General features: G+C 40.7%; 1 protein-coding gene across 9 annotated transcripts in view; it reads left to right on the forward strand.

Moving 5' to 3' along the window:
* The first annotated feature begins 3,093 nt into the window (after positions 1 to 3,093).
* Positions 3,094 to 23,402, forward strand: part of NKTR (natural killer cell triggering receptor) — a 39,161-nt gene continuing 18,852 nt past the window's right edge. For 6 of the 9 annotated variants that reach the window (XM_027743340.2, XM_027743343.2, XM_027743342.2 and 3 more), the window contains exons 1-6: positions 3,094 to 3,156; positions 3,437 to 3,516; positions 11,662 to 11,736; positions 13,655 to 13,762; positions 14,475 to 14,519; positions 16,217 to 16,304. In XM_027743340.2, the coding sequence (XP_027599141.1) occupies positions 3,459 to 3,516; positions 11,662 to 11,736; positions 13,655 to 13,762; positions 14,475 to 14,519; positions 16,217 to 16,304 (374 nt within the window). In that variant the 5' untranslated portion in view covers positions 3,094 to 3,156; positions 3,437 to 3,458. Of the gene's footprint in view, positions 3,157 to 3,436; positions 3,517 to 11,661; positions 11,737 to 13,654; positions 13,763 to 14,474; positions 14,520 to 14,834; positions 16,305 to 21,952; positions 21,972 to 23,402 lie in introns of those variants that run through there. The other 3 variants (XM_027743347.2, XM_039382411.1, XM_027743349.2) reach the window with 3 other exon arrangements.

Consider the following 23,402-nt stretch of genomic DNA (forward strand, 5'->3'; position numbering starts at 1 on the left):
AACGCCCCAGATAATGAAAAGCTTTGTTGGAAATTCCTTTTCCTCCTTATGCAACAAATTAGGTAGGAAAATACTCAGCAGAGCAGAGGTTTTTCAGGCACTAGGTCCTCTACCACCAACCTGTTGCTTAGAAAAAAAACCAACCTTGTTTCCCTTTTCAGACTCAGGTTCCATGTACGGAATTTGCAAAAAAAGATAAGGAAAAGCCTCTATAAATACCTAAACAAAAGCTTCTTAGTTCAAGCTTCCACGGCCACATGTAGACTAATAATTACTAAGGCAATCAAAGGCACTTTGGAAAATACAGTCTGTGTCCCAATTCAAGCAGTTTTACCCCAAAGTGCCCGTAGGCTCCGTAGCTGCTCCACAGTGGCTTTGTATCCTCCTAATTTTCAATCTCCTGCAGCCAAACAGGCTCTGCCTCAGGAAAGAATGCAGCTTCCAGCCGAGAAGCTGGAACCAAGAGTCGTCGATGTGGATTTTTAGGCATAAATTGTATCACTAAGAAATCTCTAAAGTGGATTTGAGGTAGGATAAGCTGGATCTGCGGACCTTGGTGCCTGCAAAAGTTGTCCACAGGACTGGAACCTGACCGTGAAAATTTAAAAGGGGGCATTTCGCAAATTGATGGCTTATCAAAAACTAGAATTACACAGAAGTAATTATTCATAACTACACCGAGCATAATCCCCCTCACACAGGCTACAGCCAGAGTCACTGCCATCAATGGGGACTTTGTCACTGGCTTCAATGGGCACAGGATGTGACCAGAGCAGCATCTGCAGCAGCTCCCAGAGAGGAACACGAGGAAAAATCTTCATTTGTAACTCAGTGTTTCATGTTTCAAAGGACTGGCCTCAGAATGTGCTTCAGAAACTCTTTCTTTTGGGTATCTCTTTCTTCATCAAGCTGCATATTTATCAGCTCTAGTCCTAGACATGATCTTAAGAGCTTGTCTCTCAAGGGATCAGAACTTCTTTCCAATTTGTGTCTTTATTAAAATAATCAGGGCTTGAAATTAACTTTTTTTTAATTGCTCACAGTGTTTGCTACTTTCATCAAGACCAAGTAGTTCATTTCCATGTCTTTTTTTGAGACTTTTTACTTATTTATTTGTTCATCTGCCTCTAGCAAGTTCACATTCTGAGGACAGAAAAGCAAAAAAAGTGCAGGTAAAAGGGAATTAATAATTTATTTGAAGATTAAGGAAATCAAGGAGACGTGCTGTCAAATTTTGATTCTAGCAAGGAATTCCTGCAGACCTACTATAACTCAACTTCTCAGTAGTTTTGTTTCTCAGTTACCATGTAAAAGTGAGGTAAATAACACCCTTCTGCTTTATAAGAGCATTTCACAGCTAAATAATTTAGGACCGGACTGTGCTACACTTTTTTTTTTCACATTTTTTGATAGCTTACCATGCAAGTATCCCCAAGGACCAGTAAACCTGTGTGACAACTCCAGTGACAGGATTCCTTAGGGACCACTTGCACAATCATGTGGTATCAGCCCTAATAAGGACAGAATCTAGCTGTTAAAACTTCATGAGATGCTCAAATAGTGTGGTGACAGCAACCATTAAACTATAGATAAATTACATCTGAAAAAAAAACACTTTTGCCGCATTCCCAACTTCTAAAATATCCTCTGATTTCAGCATTGCTACTCTATTCTCAGCAGGGGATTTTTTTCATCTAAAACCTCGTCTGAATTTCTCCTCAGACAAGGACATAATTGCAGATTCTGCTGCCAGGGAAAATTCCTGCAATGAGTTCTGGTTTGTACAACTTTTGGAAAGCATTTGGAAACGTTTTGCTCCTCGGGTGGTGAGGACTGGGTAAGTGCCCTCTCGCTGTTTAGAAACAGACAAAACTTCTTTCTGGAATTAATAAAGGTAATGTTACAGGAGTATTTATATAAATTAAATTGATGGGCTACACGAAAAGCTCTTTTAAGCTGCTGGACATCCTCAGTTTGAAGTAAGTCGGCCAGAAGGACGCGTTAGGCTGAGGATTTACAGATTTAATTCTCCTTCCTGAGCAGTTTGACGCTTCAATTTCTGGTTATCATTTTCACGCTCTGGAAAAATCCCAAACTCCGAATAAATAACCTATGGCCTGCTGCAATCATTAGAATGTCTTGGGTTTCATTTTGGGGGGTGATCCTAAGATGTAGCGGGGCTGAGGCTGAGCAAGGGGCAGGATGATCCCACGTTCCCATCCTGAGGGAGAACCAGGGCAGCCCCATGTGATGAACGCATTACAGCGAACATTTTTCCACACATAATCTTCTGAGGACTTTTTTTATGCTCGCAAAAATATTCTCCTTTCGCAGGGAATCTTCTCAGGCTTCTCGAATTAAAGGGGTGAAGGAGCTGAGGGGGAAGGTTGCTCAGCTCCACAGCCCTGCCCGGGTATGATGATGAGGGGGAACATCCCCCTGTGGGGATTGTTTATTCTGTAAACGTCATTTATTCTCTAATGGTTATTTATTCTGCTATTTATTCATGTTACTTATTCTGTAAAGCCCCTCTTCCTCCTCCCTGAGCCACGTCCAGAGAGATGGGTAAGCAAATCTGCGCTCCCATTTCTTCGGAGAGGGGAAAACACCAGAGGGAACCAAGCAGCTATTTCCAGGATTTAAAATCACAGCCCACCACTTATGGGCAATTACACTTCCCACAGGGAGAAAGCACGAGTTAAGAGCTGACTTTATTTTAATTTTTTTTTTTTTTTTTAAGCATTCATCGTTTTAAACACGGCACGGCACCGGGGGATGTCGGTCACGCCATGGAGGGAGCGGAGCCCTCATCCCCTCATGGCGCTGTCGCCCGCACCAAGCACCGCCCCCCCCCATCCCGGGAGAGCACGAGTTAAAAGTTGGATTTATTTTAATTATTATTTAAAAAAAAAACCACCAAACAGTCATCCTTTTAAACATGACGGGGGAGGTCTCTCGCTCATCCCCTCACAGCGCCGCCTTCCCCTCACGCAGAGGGCGGGAAAGGCGGGGAAGGAGGCGGCGCCCGGCGCGGCCATTGAGCCCCGGCGGGTAATGGCGGCCGGCGGCGGCGGCGGCGCCGCCTGGCGGCGGGGCGGGGACAGCGGGGGCTGAGCCGGGGGGCGCCGTGCGGGGACAAAGCGCCGGAGCCGCCAGGTAAAAACCCCGGAGAAAGGGATGGACGGGAAGGGCTGCGAGGGGACCGGGATGGGATGGGATGGGATGGGAGGAGGGGATGGGCCGCGCTGACGGCGCCGAGCCCGCCTGGGAGGAACCGAATGCCCTGAGGGCGAGTCTCGCCCGCCGCCGGCGGAGGGTCGGGGCTGAGGCGGGGGCGGGGGGCGGGAGGGGCCGCCCCGCTGTAATTGAAGCCCCGGGGGAGGAGGGAGGGACGGGAGGAGGGACCGCGGGGGCTCCTTCTGTGCTTTGTGTCCAGGTGGCGAGGCCGAGGGGCGGCCATGGGGGTGCAGGACCGGCCCCAGTGCTTCTTCGAGATCGAGATCAACAGGGAGCCAGGTGAGGCTGCGCCCTGGGGGCTTTTTCACCGCGTTTTCGCCCCTTCATGATGGGCCCAAGCCGCTAGCAGCGAGTTTGGCTACGGACGTGTTATTTCTGAGTTACTTTTTAATAACTTCTGGTGTTTTCTGCGGTGCTGGACGCTCCTGGTTCTCTCCCGGGTTCGGTTTTTATTTGCACACCTGAATTTAAAGGTTTGGAGAGGCTCGTAAACTCTGTTTCTGAAGGTAAAAAGCTGTCTGGTGATGTGTTACACCTTTTCTATTATACCTTTGTTATACCAGCTCTATAAACTGTGGAAAATTGGGGCAAGCTGTGAGGAGGCTGGAGATTTACTCCTATAAGTATTTTTAATCATACAGTAATTAAAATTGGGAAGGGACCTCAGGAGGTCATCAGGACTAAATCTTTCCTCCTCCCGCTCGAAATGAGTCTTTTGAATGTAAAATAAGAACTGACCATTCAGTCAGAGGTTATCTCACCAAGTGGGCAGTTCAAAAAAAAAAATAAATAATTAAAATAAATCCATCCCTTAACTCGTATTTTCCCTATGGGAAGTGTAATTCCCATGAGTGGTAGACTGTGAGTTTTAATCCTGGAATAGCTGCTTGGTTCCCTCTGGTGATTTCCCCTCTCTCTGAAAATGGTTGTACAGATTTTCTTACCCATCCTTCTATGAATGTGTATTTATCGGTGCGTGTCAGTTGTCTCAAACACAACTCGGTGCTTTATGTTGTTACTACTTGTCTCTCAGAGAAAATGAATGTACGGGGTGGCTTCATTTATGCTTTCACTTTCATTTTCTGCTTTAATGTTTCTCTGAAAGCCTTTGAATTAAGAGGCTGTATCTCTGAGACTCCAGATTTCGGCTGCATTCAGATGTAACTGAAACCCATTTAGCTTTTTGTTTTCGCCACAATTTCAAAAGAGAGATTGATTCTGTTCTGACTTCAGAGACCTGATAGGGCATATCTATAAATCTGTTGCTATTGTAGACCCTGTCTGAGTTATTTTGATTAACAGTGTGTTTTCTGAATAGTTTTATTGAAAAGTGTTGATGTGAGTGGAGTTTTGACATGTTCTGTTGGTTTAAATTCGGATTTACTATGGGATGAGACGACTAAAAATGTTGAGATTGTGTAGGTTTCCAGTTAGGGATGGTAGTTTAATGGCATTGATTTATAGCCAGGACAATTCATTCTTCATCTCATTTGTTTTTAATCTTTTTAGGTTTTGGGGTTTTTTTGTTCTGAATCTCCATGTGAGGGATCTCTCCCCGCACTGTTTCCTCTGCTCTTTATGCTCAGGTTGCTGCTCCCATTTCATAATCGCTTTTGTTACCTCGTCCCCTCCTCAGCCCCGGGCTGTGCATCTCGAGTGAAAGTGGATTACCTTGCTTTCCCCCCAAATCTGTTTGGGATTGATGACTGATAGCGGTGTCAGGGAGGAATTGCAGCGTCTGTGTTCCTGGTGGTGCAGAGCTTGGGTTACCTGGAGCAGACCCAAGGCTCTGGCTCACTTTTTGTGGCTGTCTGCATTTATTTTCTCTTCTAAGTAACAGGAATCTCCCAGCTGCGTCTCAAACTCGGGGCCCTGCTGGGTTTATTGCACCTGACTAACGACTGGTGTTTCTGCAGGAAAATGTGCCAATTTGTAAGATGTTGGTGGTGGGACTTGTGCACGATCTTGTCATTCTGCTTTGTTCTGGTGCCTGTTTATTAATTCACTGTGCAACTGTGCCTCGGGATTTAAGGATATATTTAAAAAGCTTAAACGTTGCTCCCTTAGCTGTGAGATGACCTTCAAAAGCTGAATCGAGTGGTAAATCAGTGCTTCCAGATGACACCAAGCACTAACTCTGAGAGCTGTGCTCTCCTGCTGACACTACTGAGGTATTAAATTTAACTTCTAAACTGCCAGCAGATTTCCAGATTAACATTTTGCTGCTTTGACTTCAATAAACGAGCCAGTCTCCCCCTTCATCTTTGTTAGATGCTGGGAGACAGATCTGGGGAGGAGAACAGCCCTGCTGTTTGTTGTTAGCAAAGAAATAGGGCATTGCCCCCACCCTGTCTGCACTGAAAAGCTGAACTAACATCTCCCCAAAATGCAGAGACAAGAGAATGTGCCTCTTGCAGCACTGGAGGCACCTCTTTGCCTGCAGAACACAAACCTGTGTCCTTTTTAACACTGGAGGTTGCTTGGAGTCCAAAAACGTTTCCCCCCTCCCAGGCTTTGCTTTCCCAGTGTTTGTCAGAATACCTGTAGCAATTAAAAGTAAGGTTAATTTTACTCTAATTAGATCCCTTAGAAAATGCAGCCATGAATAATGTCACTTTGCTTGTGCTTTCAGAAGCTTTTTTTTTTTTTTTTTTACAGCTTTTGTGTCCATATTTTAATTTTAGCTACAGAATCTTGGAATAAAACTTGGTGCCAGCTTGTGTGTGCCTCTTACAGTGGGGCAAACTTTGTGGGCTTAGTGTTTTTTGAGTCTAAATTTAGGCTGCTTTTAGGAAGTTGCCTGTTAAGCATTTATTTTTTCTGAATGCACGTTGTGGCTTGTAATTCTTAAACAGCAAACGGGGAATAAATCAGGAGTAAACATTTATTTTGATCCTGGCAGAGACAGCACCTCTCCCTTCTTTTGGGCCCCTCACCAATGGATTTGGCTGCTTGCAGCGTGCACATAGGATTAAAGTGCTTACAGCATTCCAAGAATTTGGGGATGGCAGCAGATGCCTATTTAAATAATTCTGTCTTTACTCTATGAGGCAAAGTCTGTGTGAAGCTCCAGTCTTGCAGGTACCGTGATAATTGGAACAGATGTCCCACTAGGATGTCACAGATGCTGCTCTAGCATTTCATGTGGCCATCCAAGAACTTTTTCCCACATCTCCCCTCCTCACCCCACTCCTGACTGACTTTGTCCCTCATAAAGTATGTTATATTTACTAATTATTGCTTTGTTTCATTTTTATTCACAGAAGAATTTTTTTCATTTCTTTTTTTCTCCTGTCTTTTGTTGTTGTTTGACCCTTTGCTCACTCTTCCACTTCAGTTTCCTCCTTTCCTGGTATGTCCCTTCCCTTATCAGTCAGTCTGTTCTTTCCTTACTTTTCTCGTTCTCGTCCCTTTTGCCTGAAGTTTGGTGTATTTTGGGATTTCAGCTGCTATAAATTTGTGTGAGACAAACCCTGCTGTAAAATTCCTTGTAGTCCTGTGCCTCCAGTAGTAACCCAGGGATGCCTTAGGGGGTTTTATTGCCTTTCCCAAAGACAGAAACTGTTCTCAACTGCCTTCACATTAACTTTTGAGTCCTTTGAATGGAAAAAGTTGTATTTTGGCAGAAAATAGATCAGCACTTGGACTGTCCCTGAGCTGATTTGCAATTCAGTTGTGCCTGGTACAGAAGGAGCCAAGGGGGATCCTGTGTGGGGAGCCCTTGTCAAGGGAGAAAAGATATAAGATTGCAGGGAACTAGTTTAATAAAAACTGTGATCCAGTCATCCTGTAGGATTGTTGTCAGTGCAGGATAAAATACCTGAAAACTCACCTTGAGGCCTGGAACAAGTTGGATGAGTGAATGGAAGGCAAAGTGAGCATCCTCTTGTGCCAGGAGAAGAAGTGCAGCCTCTCACTTGCACATCTCTGTGAATTTTTTTGTGTGCAGTACTGGAATATGTTTGGTTTTGTGGAGACCGGGGAAGAGTGGAATGGAGGGAGCTCCAGGCAGTGTTTGTGGAAGATTGGGATTAGTAGGGAGCTGAGCAAAGAAGTTTGTTTTCCTTGCAAAGGGGCAGGGAAGTGTTAGCAAAGTGTCAATGTGTCAGGACTGCAGATCCTCTGCTCGGGGAAACTGGGACATCCATTCCTTCAACTCATATTTTAAATAAAATCTATTCTTTTCCCCAGTAAGCTTTTATTTTCTTACACTGTAGTCACACTTCTGCTTTAAAGCAATGTCTTTAGATTTATGTGCCTTTAGTGTTCAAAAATTTTAGGGATAAATAAACTAATAAAATTCAAATACAGTCCTTATAGTGAGCTGTTACTTAAACTTGAATGCAAATCTGTCTGAGCCTTTGGGCCCTTGGCAGCCTTCCTGGCCTCAGTCTGTGCATCACTGTCTTCATGTTGTTATCCCTCCTTTCTCCTTCAGCAGGATATCCCTGCTCATATCCTGGGAAAAGTGCCTTTTCCTTGGTTTTACTCCAAGAAAAAGATCAAACCCAATAGGTATAATTTTGAATAACTAGGTTTATTTTGGGAGTGTGTATCATAAATTGATACCGGTGTGGTCTAAATATAAAAAAGCAAAACAGTTTACATGATATGGAAAATAACTTAAAAAACAATTTGTGTTTGGCTCCCAAAGTTCTTCTGGAAAAGTTAAGCAGCTTAATCGGAGGATTAACATTTGAAACAGTAAACATTTGAAATCAATGATTATTTTAGTAAACTTTGCCCTTATTTTAACATAACATGGATATTCCTACCCTGAATTTTTACCACTTAATTTGAATCAATACTAGTTCTTCCTCAGCAGAAAAATTTGTTTGGGAGTTCAAAAACAAAATAAAACAAAGTTTCTCTAATTGGTGCAGCTCATTAGCCTCAGATAGCACTTTATGAAATCCAGCTTCAAAAATCTCAGACTTCACAAACAGCAAGTGCTGCATTTATAGTTATTAATAATGTACGTCTTTCATCACTCTAATTTCTATTAAAAAGCTTTAAAAAACAAAAGCCTGCCAAAAAATAATACTTCATTGAAGCGTTGTTTTACAAATAATAGGTACATGTAATCCCAGCGTGTTTTGCTTTAGCCTGGAAGTGAGATCTGTGCAGGCTCATTTCGTGGCTCAAGCCAACCGAGGGCTCTGGGTAGGTTTGGGAGCAGCCTTTGCCTGCTTGACTGGCTCTTTTTAGCAGTTTTTTTGTTTGTTTGTTTTCATTTCCTGTTCAAATATTATGGTTAGTCACAGAGCTCCTTCCCTGATCTGGTAACTTAAACCTTTGCATCAGGGAAATGAAGCTGAAGGAAGCATTGGAAATTTTCTCTCAGTAGTGGGGGATCATTTTGGAGAAGAAGTGTCTAAATCTGAAGAAATAAGTGGCATCTCAAATGCTTTTTTTTTTCTCTTAATCTCTGTTATATCTGCATGTACCTCACCTCGATTTTAAAATGAGACTTTTTTTTTTTTATAGGTTCTAATCGTGCATATTTTCATTAATCTTTTTATTAACGGCTGTTATTTCCTGCATCTTTGACCAAGGTGTGAAAATGTGTTTGATCTTTCCTGACACATTTAATTGCCTGTTTGTCAGGGGAACATATAACCTTCCAGTGATAATGGTATTCATGGAGCTGGAGTAAAACACAGCCAGTAACCCAGCAGATGGATACACAGCGTGGGGTTTCTCTTGGATGAGGAGGCAGCAGCGTTTTGTGCTGTTGGATAGAACTGGGTAAGCAGTACTTCAGGTTCTATGGAGGAGAAAGTCCTCTTTTAGTCTGGATCTGTAACCTCTGGGTGTTGGAAATGTGTGTTACAGCTTGTAGGAGTTGAAAGGGGTGAGAAGGCCGGGCTGGATGGGGCTCTGAGCAGCTTGGTCTGATGGAAGGTGTCCCTGCCCATGGAAGTGGATGATCTTTAAGGTCCCTTCCAGCCCAAATCATTCCATGGTTCTACGAGCACCTTGTTACTGACAAAGCTTTAGGGAAAGACATGTTCAAGTCTTGATGCCTTAGTTGTGAATGTGCCTTTTCCCATCTTCTGCTGTCATCTTCAAGAACTTAAGGTAATGTTCTTCCACCAGAAATAAAGAAGTGGTGTCTGCTGCTTAAAGTGCTAAATATGATGGAATTATAAGTAGGACTTGCAACCAGAATCCTACAATTTATGCCTAAGGCTAAAAGTCCCTTCTGGAGCCTGCAGGCACTGACACCTCCCAGTTATTTGACAGCTGGCACCTTGGAATCAGCAGCTGGAACCTTGGAATCAGCAGCTGGGCTCTATTTCTCTTCTCTGAGGAGAATGGGGATAGTGGCAACTTCTTCCCTGGAAAAGATCATGTGTTATTTCACACAGTGAATGCAGGAGGGATCTTCTCCTCTGGGGCAGGCTGGGAGAGCTGGGAGTGTTCACCTGGAGAAGAGAAGACTCCAGGGAGACTTGAGAGCCCCTTCCAGTGTCCAAAGGGGCTCCAAGAGAGCTGGAGAGGGACTTGGGAGAAGGGATGGAGGGACAGGACAAAGGGGAATGGCTTTAAGCTGAAGGAGGGCAGGTTTAGATTGGATATTGGAAAGAAATTCTTGGCTATGAGGGTGGGGAGGCCCTGCCACAGGTTGCCCAGAGAAGCTGGGGCTGCCCCATCCCTGGAAGTGTCCAAGGCCAGGTTGGATGGAGTTTGGAGCAGCCTGGAAGAGTGAAAGGTTTCCCTGCCCTTGCCAGGGGGTGGAACAAGATGATCTTTAAGTTCCCTTCCAACCCAAACCAGTCTGAGATTCTATTCTATGATTCTATGAGATCTGTCCATGGCTTTCTAAAGCACTTGCTTCAGTTCAGCACTTTTCCAGCAGAAGAATGGGAATGGGACTTCTGTTCTCCTGGATTCCTGGGCTCTAATGGAAATGGGTAACTTTTCTGCTGAAGTGTCTCCTCCATTGTGTTCTTTGTATGGATCTTCAATCCTCACAGCTTATAATGGTTTCTTTACCTCCAAATAACTCCCTTTTCATAATGGTAGTTACAGAGCTGCTGTTTGATGTGAGATCCACGAATATTCCCTATTTCTTCATTCTTTGGACACTCTCCCTGCCCATTTCCTTTAGATTTTCCTGCTGTAATGATGAATGCTTAGAGAACATTCTTTCTGCACTTAATGAGACACAGACATTTCAACAGCTGAAGGCATCTGGAATTTTTACCTAAGAGTACAAAATTCAGGTGGTGTTATTTCATTCCTTCCTTTTTGAGCCAACAGTTCACCTTGTTATAATTGTATATATTTGGACAAAGCCTTAAACTTGAATGCAGTTTCTTGGGAGCCTCTTAATTATTTTTTTTGGCATTAAATGAAATACATTTCAACTTCAGGTTTGTTTGTTTTTTTTTTTCTTTAAAGGGAAGAAAAGAGAAGTTATTCCTGGAGTAGTTACTTTTTAAAATGATCCTTGAAGTCTTACCAGTGTGCACCACTAGAGTGTAGTGCTCATTGATAGATTGTTACTGGTCTTCTTGTAATGCTGGCCAACAGTGTGGCTTCTATGGTTTTATTTCACAACCTGTAGATACAACTTTTTCTGTGCTAATTATGTATTTTCTAAAGATTTCATATATTTGGGAATGGTTTGGGTTTGGTTTTTTTTTGTTTTGTTTTGTTTTTTTGGTACTCTGCATCTCAGTATCTTGGAAAATGGAATAGAAAATATGAATCAGTTTTAAAATACTTTTCTTTATTAAAATACGGCTGAAAAATGATTTAATGTAGTTTTAGAAGGTAGATAACAAAAGGAGAAAGTAATATTTAGTTAATAGTATCTGGCAATTAGTCCTGCCTGCCTTCCATCTTTCCTATTTGGTTTATCTGGTTGTTGTTTTATTGTTTTATTTTATTTTTTTTTTTTTAACTAAAGGATTTTAGGCCAAAAGTGCCAATGCATCTGTAATCCTTAACATGGTATGAAACTAAATTGGACTTTTTAGGTCATGATCCCAGGGAAAACTGTGGAAATGTGATTATTAATGCATTTGTATAAACATGGTAATTGGGGAGGGAATTCCTCCAGCTCTCTGAGGACTTGTGTTTATGGCAAATCTTTCTCAAAACAGATCTGACATGATAAACTATTTCAGTAAGTCAGTTTGGCTTTCCAGGTTCAAATCAAAATGGGGTCATTAGAATTGTTAATAAATTAACTGTAATGATATTACTTAATTTTTTACAGTTGTTATTGTTCTTCCTTGCAGCTTATTTTAATATTTGCATATTTAAGATGCTTTCTTATTCTGCTTAATGAAACAACTTTTTCTCAGAAAATGATACTTTCACAAATGCTGATTTATTTATATGGAGACTTTCCCCTATTATTCCAAAGAGTTATAAAACTCTTAATTTTATTTTTTTATTACTGTTTTCTAGTTGGTCGAATTATGTTTCAGCTCTTCTCAGACATTTGTCCGAAGACTTGCAAAAACTTCCTTTGCTTGTGCTCAGGTAAATAACTTTGCTTATATTTCAAATTTTTATGGTGACTTGCAATTATTATTTGTTTATACAAGTATAAAGCACAGCCACGGGCTTACCTGAGGAGCTAAATAGCTGTATAATGGAGATCACTCAGCACCTAATTCAGTGTATGTCACCTGGCAAAGCTCACCTGCCCAGGGGTTATCCCTTGCAATCCCTGGGTGACTCCTCCACATCCCACTTCCAAGTGATTTGCAGCACATGGAAAGAGCTGCTTAGGCAGGAGGGGTTACAAGTAGATGGAGCTCAAAGATTTTTGTCTCTTTCAAACAAAAATCAAACACATTTAGGGCAAAAAAAATTCAGAAAAGAAAAGCCCAACCCGTGAGCTTTGTCCTGGCTGTTGTGGAAAAGTGTCTGAGCTCGGGGAGGTGCTGCAGCTCCAACCAGTGGAACAAACTGGTCTGTGTTTTCCCTGCCTGGGAAAGTCGTGGCAGTGCTGTCAAGGAGGGTAAAAAATGAGATTAAAACTTCTAACCGTGGTCTAAAAGCTCACATCTCAGTGTCCCAGCTGAATTCCATGGTTAAGTGCCGTGTAGGATCCCATTCTCCAAGGGGATTATCCACAGCCTGAGGGATGTGCTGGAACATGGCCAAAACCGGGGGCACATCTTCCTTGGGATTGACTGAGGTGGGGTTCCTAATGCTGTAGCAAAGAGGGGCATGTTTTGGGGTGAAAGGGGGTGTGTCCATGCCTGTAATAAATAGCTTTGCTTGCTTGACTCCTGTGGAAAATAAAACTGGGGTAGGAGGAGGCCCGGATGGTGGGTGTGGAAAAGAACTTGTATTTGAGGGAAGACTTCTGTAAGTCCCATAAACAGCAGTGCCCTGAATGGCTTTTGTGCCACAAACTGCTCTTTGCCCTCATCCTGGCAGGGATGGGCTGTTTGGAAGGGCAAAGTTGGGATGTTTGAGCTGTCAGTTAATTTGGGGTGGAGGAATAATAGCTTGTAAAGGGTGGGGTTGTCTCTGGGTAAGGAGTGTACCTGCATTTCTGAGGGCATGTCCTCTGACTGACTGTCAAATGCCTCTTTCATAACCAGTGGTGGTATGAAAGTGAATATTGGTTTATTTATCCTGTCTCCTTACAAAATAACTCCTGTACATGTGGTTTATATGGGATTTCAGCTGTTGCACAGGGCATAATGTATATATTCTTAATTGCCATGTTCTACCAGCTCCCCTCTTCCCAGGAGCTAAAGTGTCTCTTGACATTCCCTGAGTGGAGCAGTATAAATCCCTCATGAACCTACCACACCTCCCCATCCACATGCCCAGTGTGGTTTTCCTTCTGGATTTGGGAGGAAATGTTAATGCAACTTGAGGTGCTGGGATCACCTGCCTCAAAAACCACCAGCACCCCTGACCTCCAGCTGGCATTGAGGGGTGGCCTGACACTGTGCATGGACTGGTGAAGATGTGACACATGCTTGGAGCAGCTCAATCCCACTTTTCCAAGTGTGGATCACATTGAAACCGAGCTGAAGCCTGTTCTGAGCTCACATTTCTCTCCTGGGAATCATGTGGCACATCCAGATGTGGAAGTGCTCTGAAGAGGACTCTGTGAGCTGAGTGCAGCTACAACCACAGAAAACAGTTAACCCATCATTATCCTGAACTCTTGTTTCCTTATAAATTATCCTGGGTGGATTAACACACTCTTCCTTGGAAAGGGAGGACGTTTTTTTAAGGAACAACTTAATTTTCACCTGAGTCCCTTTCTGATATTTATGGATGGTGAAAAGGCAGCAGGTAGGGCTGTGTTATCTTTCATAGCTTTGCTATTTGATGACTCCCATATCCATGGGCACTGGGAAGGTAAAAGCCATGGAATAATTTGTCCAGTGACAATCTGTAGATTCTTTCTGTTTAACCTCCTCTGCAGGTGAAAAAGGAATTGGCAAAACAACGGGAAAGAAGCTTTGCTACAAAGGCACCACATTCCATCGTGTGGTTAAAAACTTCATGATTCAGGGGGGGGACTTCAGCGAAGGTAAAAACAGCACTTGGAAAACTGGGGAGTTTTTTAAAGGGAACAGAAACGTTGTAATTGATGTGGTTATAATGTGTAGAACCTCAGAAAATGGCATGACAAGTATTGCAATGCCATAAAAATATTTCCTTTGCTGTGAAGTGCAGCCCAGATCACCCATTTGTTAACTTTTGAAATCGGAAGATATTTCAACTGATGCAAGATTGGTTTATTGTGCCACTGGTTACTGTGCCATTTGACACATCAACTGATGTGTTAAATCCTTGCTGGAGGGTTTTATCATTTTCTATCTTATTAAAACCATTCAAATCCAAACTGGAAGTGCTTTTACACTCTTGTGTCTGCAGCAGAGGCAACACTGATACAGGAACAAAACTGTTGGAATAAGTTTAACAATTAAGTAGTGAGCAAACTCTTAAGTGTTTAAAAGTATCTGAAGGAAGATTTTCCAGGAGTTTCTTTGTTTCCTTCCCTGCAGTCTGTGTACAACAGGATGTTTTATCCTGTTGTCCTTCCCAGAAATCCCTCTCCTTACCAAAAATCTTTTTTTTTTGCTGTGTCCTGAAATCTTGTGCCTGATCAAATGGTTGTGGAGAAGGAATATTCCTGTGTTGAGTGAAGTAGCAGTGCCTTGTAAAATACTGGTGGAATGTTATGTACAGCTTTTGTAGAAATGAAATAAAAGTTTTAACTGATGCTTTCTGATGTGTAGGTAATGGAAAAGGAGGTGAATCTATTTATGGTGGCTATTTCAAAGGTAAGAGAAAATATATCTTTGCAGATTCTTTATTCAGTTCTGAGATAAACAAGTCTTGATTCCCAAACTACTTAATGAAAACAGGTCTACTCATAGATCACCTTTTGCATGAAACTAATGTTGCATGAGAATTCTTTTTTATATGCATGACTTTCAGATAATTTTTTTTTGTTAATATTTAACTTTAACTGACAATTAATTAAGGCTAACATTATTGGTTAAACATGACTTTCAGCATGGAGGTTAGGCAACTTTATTCATGAATAAACTCCTATCTTCCTGCCTAAAACTGTCAACATATTCTTTTGTTTATAGAGAATGTGGTCTTTTGCAAAATGAAAAGGTAAGAGACAAAAGCTCAGTAACACAAATTCAAACTCTGTTCCCTTGTACCCTCCCTAGTAAATATATAGACAACTGATACATCCCTTTGTAGATGGATATCTGTGTTGCTTGGAGAAATGAAGAGTTCTGTGTCTAACCTTTCTGAGGGTTAATGACTTATTCTGAGAGAGAATCCTGCCATAATTTCCAGCTCTAAACAGTTATTTCTTCTTTTTTTTTTTTTTTTAATGTCCCTTTTCCTCCCCTTCCCCTCCTCAAGGTTTGTATGCTTAGTGTTCATTTCTAAAGTGTTATTTACAAGCTACACGAGTTATTTTCTTTGCAAAGAATTTGTAAATAAATTAAATTTACCTCTTTTAAAAATCTGTTGGAAGGAAAATGGTGAGTTTATGAAGTATTTGTTTAAAAGACAGACAATTGTTTCTGAAAAAACAGGTGGCTACTGTGGTGTTCAAATATTAAGACACTGGATGTATTTGTTCTGTATGTGTTGCAAGTAGCTCTGCCTGGTTGTGCATGAAGTTTCTCTTTAAAAAGAGACCTAGTTTGATGTTGGAGTATTAAAATCTTTAGTCAAGGGAAGTCTTTAATAGATCCATAAATTAAGAAGTTACTCAAGGTTTGTTTCTCAACATGGTGAGTGCTGAATATGCAGGATTGAGTTTTGATATATAATCTAAAAAGCTGCAGCTTTGTACACTCAAATTACTATTTTTACTTCTGAAAATGACCTTCAGAAGGTTTTATATTATTATGCTGTGCAACCAGAGCTCCTCTTTAATTCACTGGAATATAAAATGCATGTTTAGTTTAGTCTTAATTGGTTTTATACTTAGATTCAGATATTTAGGTGGGGTTTTTTTCCCTTGTATGTTTTGAGCCTTCCAGTTTTGAAAGGATAGCTGGCATCTTTAAGTGCCATGCCAGGAAAATAAATAAATGGCTTTTTCTCCTGGTCTTTCCAGCTGGAAAATAAATAACAATATCGTGTATGTTAAGTCTTGTTTTAGAATGTTAGTAATTCTGCCAACTTTGTTCTTATCCAAATAAGACTGGATTAAAATCCAAATCTGTAAGAATCTAATGTTAATTGAAGGCACTAATAACGACTTTAATTATTTTCATTAGAAATGTTTGCACTATATCTGAAACTTTTCTGCTTTGTCTCAACTGTAACTTTTAAGAGACTTATTTAAACTTGTTTTTTCCCCCCACCCTGTTCACGTTTCTCCAGCAGCAGCAGAATTTCTCCTCGTAGCATCCATAAGTTACTAAGAAAAAAAAAAACAAAAACCCGCCTGCCTTGTCAGGGGAAAAAAAAAATCTGACAAACATATTTTTTCTTCAAACAGATGAAAACTTTATTCTCAAACATGACAGAGCGTTCCTTTTGTCAATGGCAAACCGAGGGAAACATACCAATGGTTCCCAATTTTTCATGTGAGTAGATGTTGATCCCACAGTCGAGCTTTTCTTACACAGAGAAGCGCCGTTCATGAGAAAGATGGTATTGCTAAAATTCTCTATATCCGTGTTCGTCCACCTGAGTTTTAACTGGGATGCAGGGGTAAAATGCACTAGGAATTACTAGTGGCCTTCATTTGGGTTAGAAGTTGGATGTTCCTTGTTCATTGCTTTTTTTTTTTTACCCTCAAAACAGGGCTGATTTCGTTCAGTTCTCGGCGCCCAGAAAATAAATTCTTTGCTTTTCTGTGCGCCCCAAATTTAGCAGATTATCTGCAAATTGTGATGTGGAGCATTGTATGCAAAAGGGGAGTGAGATCTAAAGGTGATATACATGGTTTTGCATGTGCTCCTTAAAATATGATGATTTATGATTTACTTTGGGGGGATTGTTTTAGTTTTGTTTGGTTGGTTTTTTTGTTTGTTTGTTTTTTTTTTTCAGGAGGAGAATGAGTTAGGCTTTTATTTATTGGGGGTTTTTGTTTGCTTATCATTATTCTTATTATTAATTTTTGTGTTTTGTTTCTGACATGCTTTTTTAATATATACTTGCATAATTGTGTTTACTTGTGCTTATACCAATACTCTAGTACCAACACTATGTAAAATTATGTGCTGATAATCAGATTTTTTTCTTCACTGCTTAAAAAAAACCTTTCCATTCTAGTAGCCACATTCTGCTCAAATTGTAGAAAACACATGACTACCTTCAGTAAATACTCAGGTCTGATAATTGAGGGTTTTCTGGTTAAAGCAGCTGTATTTTAGGTTCATTATCAGTATTTTTAAGCTTGCTAATTTTCCTGTGATTATTCCTCCTCTTAGAAATTGCCTTTGGAAAGAGCAACTTTATAACTTCAGTCTTGTGCTGAGAAGTACTTTGTGAAACAACGCTGGGGTTTTCAAAAGCAAAGTTTAGAGTAGTTACTTCACTAGAAAAACTTTTTTTTTTTTCCTCTTTGCCATCTTTCTTGGGGGAGAGGAATGAATGGCGCTTCCCTGTCTGCAGGAAAGGAGTAAATTGTCCTCAAGAATCTTTCTTTTTATTTTTCTTTGCCTGAAAAAGATCTTCAGTATGATCTGATGGAGTTCAGATAAGAGACATTTTTAGGCCTCTTCCTAAAAAAAATGTCCCAAAAATGGAAAATGCACAAGGAACCTTAAGAGAGAGTCTTTCACAATTCAGACATTCCATAGTATAAAGTTGTTTCAAAACTTGTTTTCTGTTACCTTCAAAGGAAATTGTAGATGCTGTGCTTCCTTACATATAAATCTGAATACATCTGTGTGCTCATTAATATGGAAAACAGTCTGTATAAACAATACCCTGAATATAAATATATATATTATATAAATAAGCTCTCTGAAGGCATTGCTTCACTATTTACTATGTGGTGACTTCCTTTGGGTTCTCTTGCCATGATTTTCCATTTTTAAGCTTATCTGAACCATACATGAAAACCTAATGATGTCACATGAGTCAAGCAGCTGTCATTTGAGGGCTCTAAAGTTTCTTTTCTCTCCTGCATTTAATTCCAAAGTCATCTTTTTCCCCTTAGGCTTTAGTAGACTCAGCTGTTTTGATTAGTTTTAAACACCTTTGTCTCTCCCACACAGGTTGTGTTGGATGCTAAATTATAACTTGGACAGGACAATAAATGAACAGAATTTAAGAGCACTTTCCCCAAATAGAGAAGTATTTTGAAAGATACAGACTTCTTAAAAAAAAAATCTGATTTTTCATGAAATCAGCATGAAGAGAGAGTGTTAGTTTGGGAATTCAGAGAAAGAGATTTAAACACAGTTATCTCTGTGGAAGGTGGGTTCCCCTCGGCTGCCTGTAGGAATCCAGAGCTGGTTTTAGGCTCTTGGGGTGTCCTACCAGCTTTCAGCTGCTGGGAGGGATGGATGTGGATGTTCTGATTACCTTCCTGCCCCAAGCAGATTTCCTGGATATCCTGGGATGTCTTAAATGACACTCCAGTGCCCTGGAGTCAGGGAAGTGAGTCAGGATTCCAAGTGGGAAACAACTGCTGCAGGTTTTCTCTGGGTAGTTTCTGCCTGAACTTTAAAATGCAGTTTATTAAAGCAGTTACTCTTGCTTGGTAGCATTTGTCTGATGCCCTCAGGGATTGTACTGTGCATCCATACAGCTTTGCTTTAGTAAAATATTCGCTTCCTTTAGTGATTTGCTTTAAGCTGAAATTAAAATGTGCTTTCTATACTCCAAGTAATGCTCAGTTTCTCTGTAGTTTACCATTAGGAAAATTTGTTCTTCAAATGTATAACCTGAAAAGTGTGTGAAAGGCAGTCCTTAGATTTATTTTTTTTTTTAATGTTTGAATATGTTTAATTTTATTGATTAGATCTGTAGGGAGGGAAGTAGCTCATCCCTTCTGAACTTCTTTAGATTTTTGCATTTATTTTCATAAATACGAGGGCTGAGAAGTCTTGTTTATTGTGCACATCTAATGTAACAGAGAAGGAGTGCAAAGAAGTGATTTTCTTTTTTATATCTGTCCAAGTAAGGCTGAAATAATGGCAAGAATCCTGACTAAACCAGTTTTCCTTATTCATCAGGAATGCTTTCCCTGCTTACCAGTGAAAAGTGTCATTTGGAATAACGAGTCCTTACAGGAATTAATCAGGCAGCAAATCTCTGTGGCAGGTTGCACTGACAAGCCAGTCACAACAGGACTCTGCAATGCCTAAAAATCATTAAAAGTTGATTTTAAAGTGGTCAGTTTTACCCAGAATAGAAGCTCCAGACTCATCTTAATGTAAACAGGCATCTGACTCATCCTAAAATATCCTCAGCTTTCTTTGAGTGGCAGCAATTTCTCTGGCATGACTGAACCTGAAGAATTTCTAAGCAACAATAGAGAGCTGGGCATGGAAAAGGCAGTGGAAGTGTTGCTGGGAAGCTCCAGGGAGGGCAGGGTGAAAAGAGTGACCTTAAATTAAAGCACTGGTGCAAACTGGCAAGGTGCAGGGGTAGAATGAGGAGTCAGAAGTGTGTCTGTGTAATATCAGAGGTGCTGTGTTTAGTGCTGGGGCACTGGTTTTCCCCACTTTTTTTCCTGACTGGAATAAGAACAGGAGTTGAGTGGAAAGGAGGATGTTTGGCTGAGGAAGGATCATGTGTTTCATGCAGATATATTTGAAACAGGCCAAGTCTGTTCACGTGTGCCTGAGAAACATTTCCTGCTCTGAAGGAACACATTGTGAGAGAGACCATTCAGGTGAAATACAGGAATTTCAGTTCCCTTTTCCCAAAGGGATCTGTTGTAGCAGTTTATTCCAGGCTTGTGTTGAAGACAGTTGTAAGGCACCAGGCTATAAATCAGCTGTTTATATGTTCAGAGAGCAGCACTCTCTGATTCTTTTCTGGGAATAACTTCCTTTAGAACCCTCGGGTATTTTGCAGGTGTCCTAAGCACCATCTGGGTGTGTTAATCTTTACCTGTCCTGTTTCCACATGGATATTCAGATATGGAATCCCTAGGATGGGGCAGAGGTTGGCAGGAACCCCTCTAGAATCATCTTTCTTTTTCTAAATCTCCAATACCTGCTTTGAATTGCTGCTGATAATATAATATTAATTATATTATTAATATATTAAATTATTGGGGGAGCACATCCAGAGCATTGCACAGATACAACTGATGTCTTTAGGCCCCTGATTTAGAGTCCAGGGGGGGATACTTGGTCTGGTCTTGGATATTCCAGGCTGTTTTCCTGTGGGGAATGTTCCTCTGGAGCCACATCCTCTGCTTCTCACTGGAGCTGATCTGATCTCTTGTCTCTCTGGAGCAGCTCCATTGTGCATTTGACAATTCCCAACCTGCCAGGAAGGAAAGTCACCACTAAAATAAGTGCAACTCTTGTGAAAATGAGTGTCTTAAGTTCTTAAAAAAAAAAAAATTAATGACACTCTTGATCCTCCAAGTGCTCACCTGGGCTTAACTCTGCTTCCATGGTCATCCAAAACCTGTCAAGCTACACTTAGTAGAAAATGAGAAGTGCCTGTGCAGAATCAACAATAAAGAAACAACAGGAAGCAAAACAAAATAACCAACCTCTTTGTTTTATTTTCCCTGGGAAGTTGTGTATAATAATTAATTTATTGCCTAACTATTTAACTCTATAGCTTGCTGAAGAATACATCCCCATTGCAGCTTTGAGAGGAGTCTGGACTGTTCCTTATCAGGCCAAATTCTTGCCTCTGTGTTCAAAAGCTATTTAAAACTTGAGCCTGATTTCCTATTACTGCCAGGTTTTTATTTTTTTTTTCCATGTTGAGGGTGTTGTTGGTTTTAATGTGTCTCTCAAGCTCTGCTTGCTTGCTCAGAACTAAATAGCTATTTTTTGTTTTAAAAATGTTTAAATGCGTGGTGCCATGCCTAGTTACTAAATTCAAACAAACTAACCACTTTGATCTGCTAAATGAAGGATAAAATAAGTTGTGAGGACTCTTTTGTTCTGATTTTACAAATTATTTCTGAATATTACCAGCTCATTAAAAGCAGTTCATGTCTTTTTGGTGTCCCAAAACAGGTATTTTTCTAATCAACAGTTAATAATTTCTTTTTTTTTTTTTTTTTTTACTGTGGATGAAATACCTTTTGAGCTAACTATTGAACAGTTTATTCAAGTAAAACCCCAAAAATGTCAAATGGAAGGGGCTGATGTTGCATTATCTTTGAGCAGTAGTGGTTCATGTGCACTTATCACACCAGCAGGTCCCATTGGCTTGAGGAAAAGTTGATGTAAAAACATTCCCAGGATGCTTTTATGTGTAATAAGTAACAAAATAAGTAACAAAAAGATCATTCCAGTGCTCGAATAAGCAGAGGCATAATTAATAACCTGTAGTTTATTTTTTGGGGAGGGGGAGGAGGATGTGGCTAAACTCAACTGCTAATGCATTTTTAAACCATTGCTGCTGCTCAGAATTAGACCAGACCCTAAAGCTCAGTATGAACTGGGGCAGGTGGTTTGGCTTTTTTTCCCCCCTCTGCAGTGGGTCTGTTGTTGTGGAACTCTGGACAGGAGCAATCAATGAAAAAGAAAACACTTATTTTTCTTAGTTCTAGAAAAGCTTCATAGAGCAAGGGAGATGTCAGCCAAGTCTGAAATGTCTGAAGTTGTCCCCTTGCAGACTTTACACCTTTGATTTGGGAACCCAAACACTTAAGCTCTGCTGTGCCTGTGAAATTCCTCCTTAGGAGGGGGTTCAGTGGAGCATTTGAACCCCTGGGAAGCTGCAAACGTGGGAATAAACCCACAGAAATTGAATATTCACCTACCTCAAGTTGGGCATTGCTGGGTTGAGACTTAGAGGGGAGTGGGAGGATTCTCTTTCCTGACTGGTTTTGCAATAGTGTGACAAGCAGGGTTTGTCTGTAGTTTTCTTTTTGCTTTTTAAGGAGAACTTTTAGTTTTCAAAATACCTTGTATTCTCAAGAAAATTTAGAGCCCTCTTTTAGGCATCCTTGTTCTGCATACAACTTGATTAATATGAATTTTAACCTTGTATTTGATAAAACATAGACACAGTTTTGTCTGAAAATGTATTACAATTTATTTCTGCCATTTTTGTGTAAAATTTACAGAAACAGTGTTACATCGTGCGCTCCAAAGGTAATGTCTCATTCCTCTAAGGCTGTGTCCTTTCCTTTTCTTTCTGTTTTTATCTTTTCTTGTTTTTCTGATCATATTGTTATGTGCATTGAACCCTTTGTTAGGCCTGAAGTTCTCGGGGGGGGGGGGGGGGGGGGGGGGTGGGTGATAAAATGCTTTTGTCAAAAAAAGATGATTTTCTCCTCAGCGGTATCTTAGACCCATTTAAACCTGAGTGAAGAAAGGTATTGATCCTGCTGTACATAACTTGGATAATTGTATCTGTTATAAAGCAAATGTTGAATGTTTTCAATTATAGAAATTCTGTATAGAAATGTTCTAATAAATATCACTTTGGGGGAGGAACTCACCATGACTTCAGGTTTCCGTAGTGCAAAGGCAGGGGGTGGGTTTTGCTCCTGAGGAAGTTTGAAGGTTCAAGGGTTGATGCAGGAAACTTTTTAAAATGCTCTTTTAAAGGGCACATTCACAGAATAAATGTCGTGTTCCAGCCCCAACACTGAGGTGAGAAAACATTCAAAAGCACAGCAAGGATTTGGGGATCTGCTTCCTGTGGGAAGTTGTTCGGTCTCCCAACTCCTTGTCGTGCATCTGAAAGGTTTTCCCTTGGGATAACACTTTTCCTTGTGCTTTCACTCCATGAAAGGAGAGAAACCTTGTCCATTTTCTCTCTCAAATTGCCAGTTTAATGGGAGGAACCTCTGCATGGGTTTTAAGCACCAACTCTCCCTTTCTTTGCTCAGTAAGGCCTAGTCTAAAGTAAGTTCCTTACTTAATTGGTCTCAAACGCTGCTACAGCCTCCACAGCCCCTCTGTTTGAACCTGCTGCCTTTCCCAGCTAATCCCAAACACTAAATCTTCCATACCATTGGGTTCATGGAAGGAACCCACTTCTTTTTTTCACTCCTTTAAATCAGCTTTATAATTAAACCCACTTAAAGTGTTTACTTAACAACAGGTTGTTAACACAGTTAACTATTGCTTAAAGAAATTCAAAAGCTGCAAGGATTTTTCTCCTTGTAGGAATACCCCTTATTAGCAAGGGAACACCAAAGAACACCCCCTAACTATTGAGAAATTTAATAGTGTCTTAATAGCATTTATTCCCCTGTGTTAAACCAAAGAAGTTTTCTGTTTTATTTAGCATTACAGAAGTGGAAGGTCTTGGCATTTGGAGCTTAAAAACAAATCAGGAGTGTAAACACTCCTGATCCACAGTTCCATCTTTTGGGATGTGTTCCAGCACTGCAGTGTTTTGTGACCTAATAGCTCAAAACTCCAGGGAAGATACGTGGTTAAGAAGCAGTATTTTATTAGAGCACTGAAAAACTGACTTCATCCTACCCAATCTGTGCCACTGTAAATTTAGAAAAAGCATCTGTGATTGATTTTTTTTTTTTTATTTGGAGAGAGGGGAGCTCATTGGAGGAA

This window comes from Pipra filicauda, unplaced genomic scaffold (assembly GCF_003945595.2).
Source record: "Pipra filicauda isolate LSUMZ 115617 unplaced genomic scaffold, ASM394559v2 scaffold269_size1075953_pilon, whole genome shotgun sequence".
NCBI classification, from domain to species: domain Eukaryota; kingdom Metazoa; phylum Chordata; class Aves; order Passeriformes; family Pipridae; genus Pipra; species Pipra filicauda.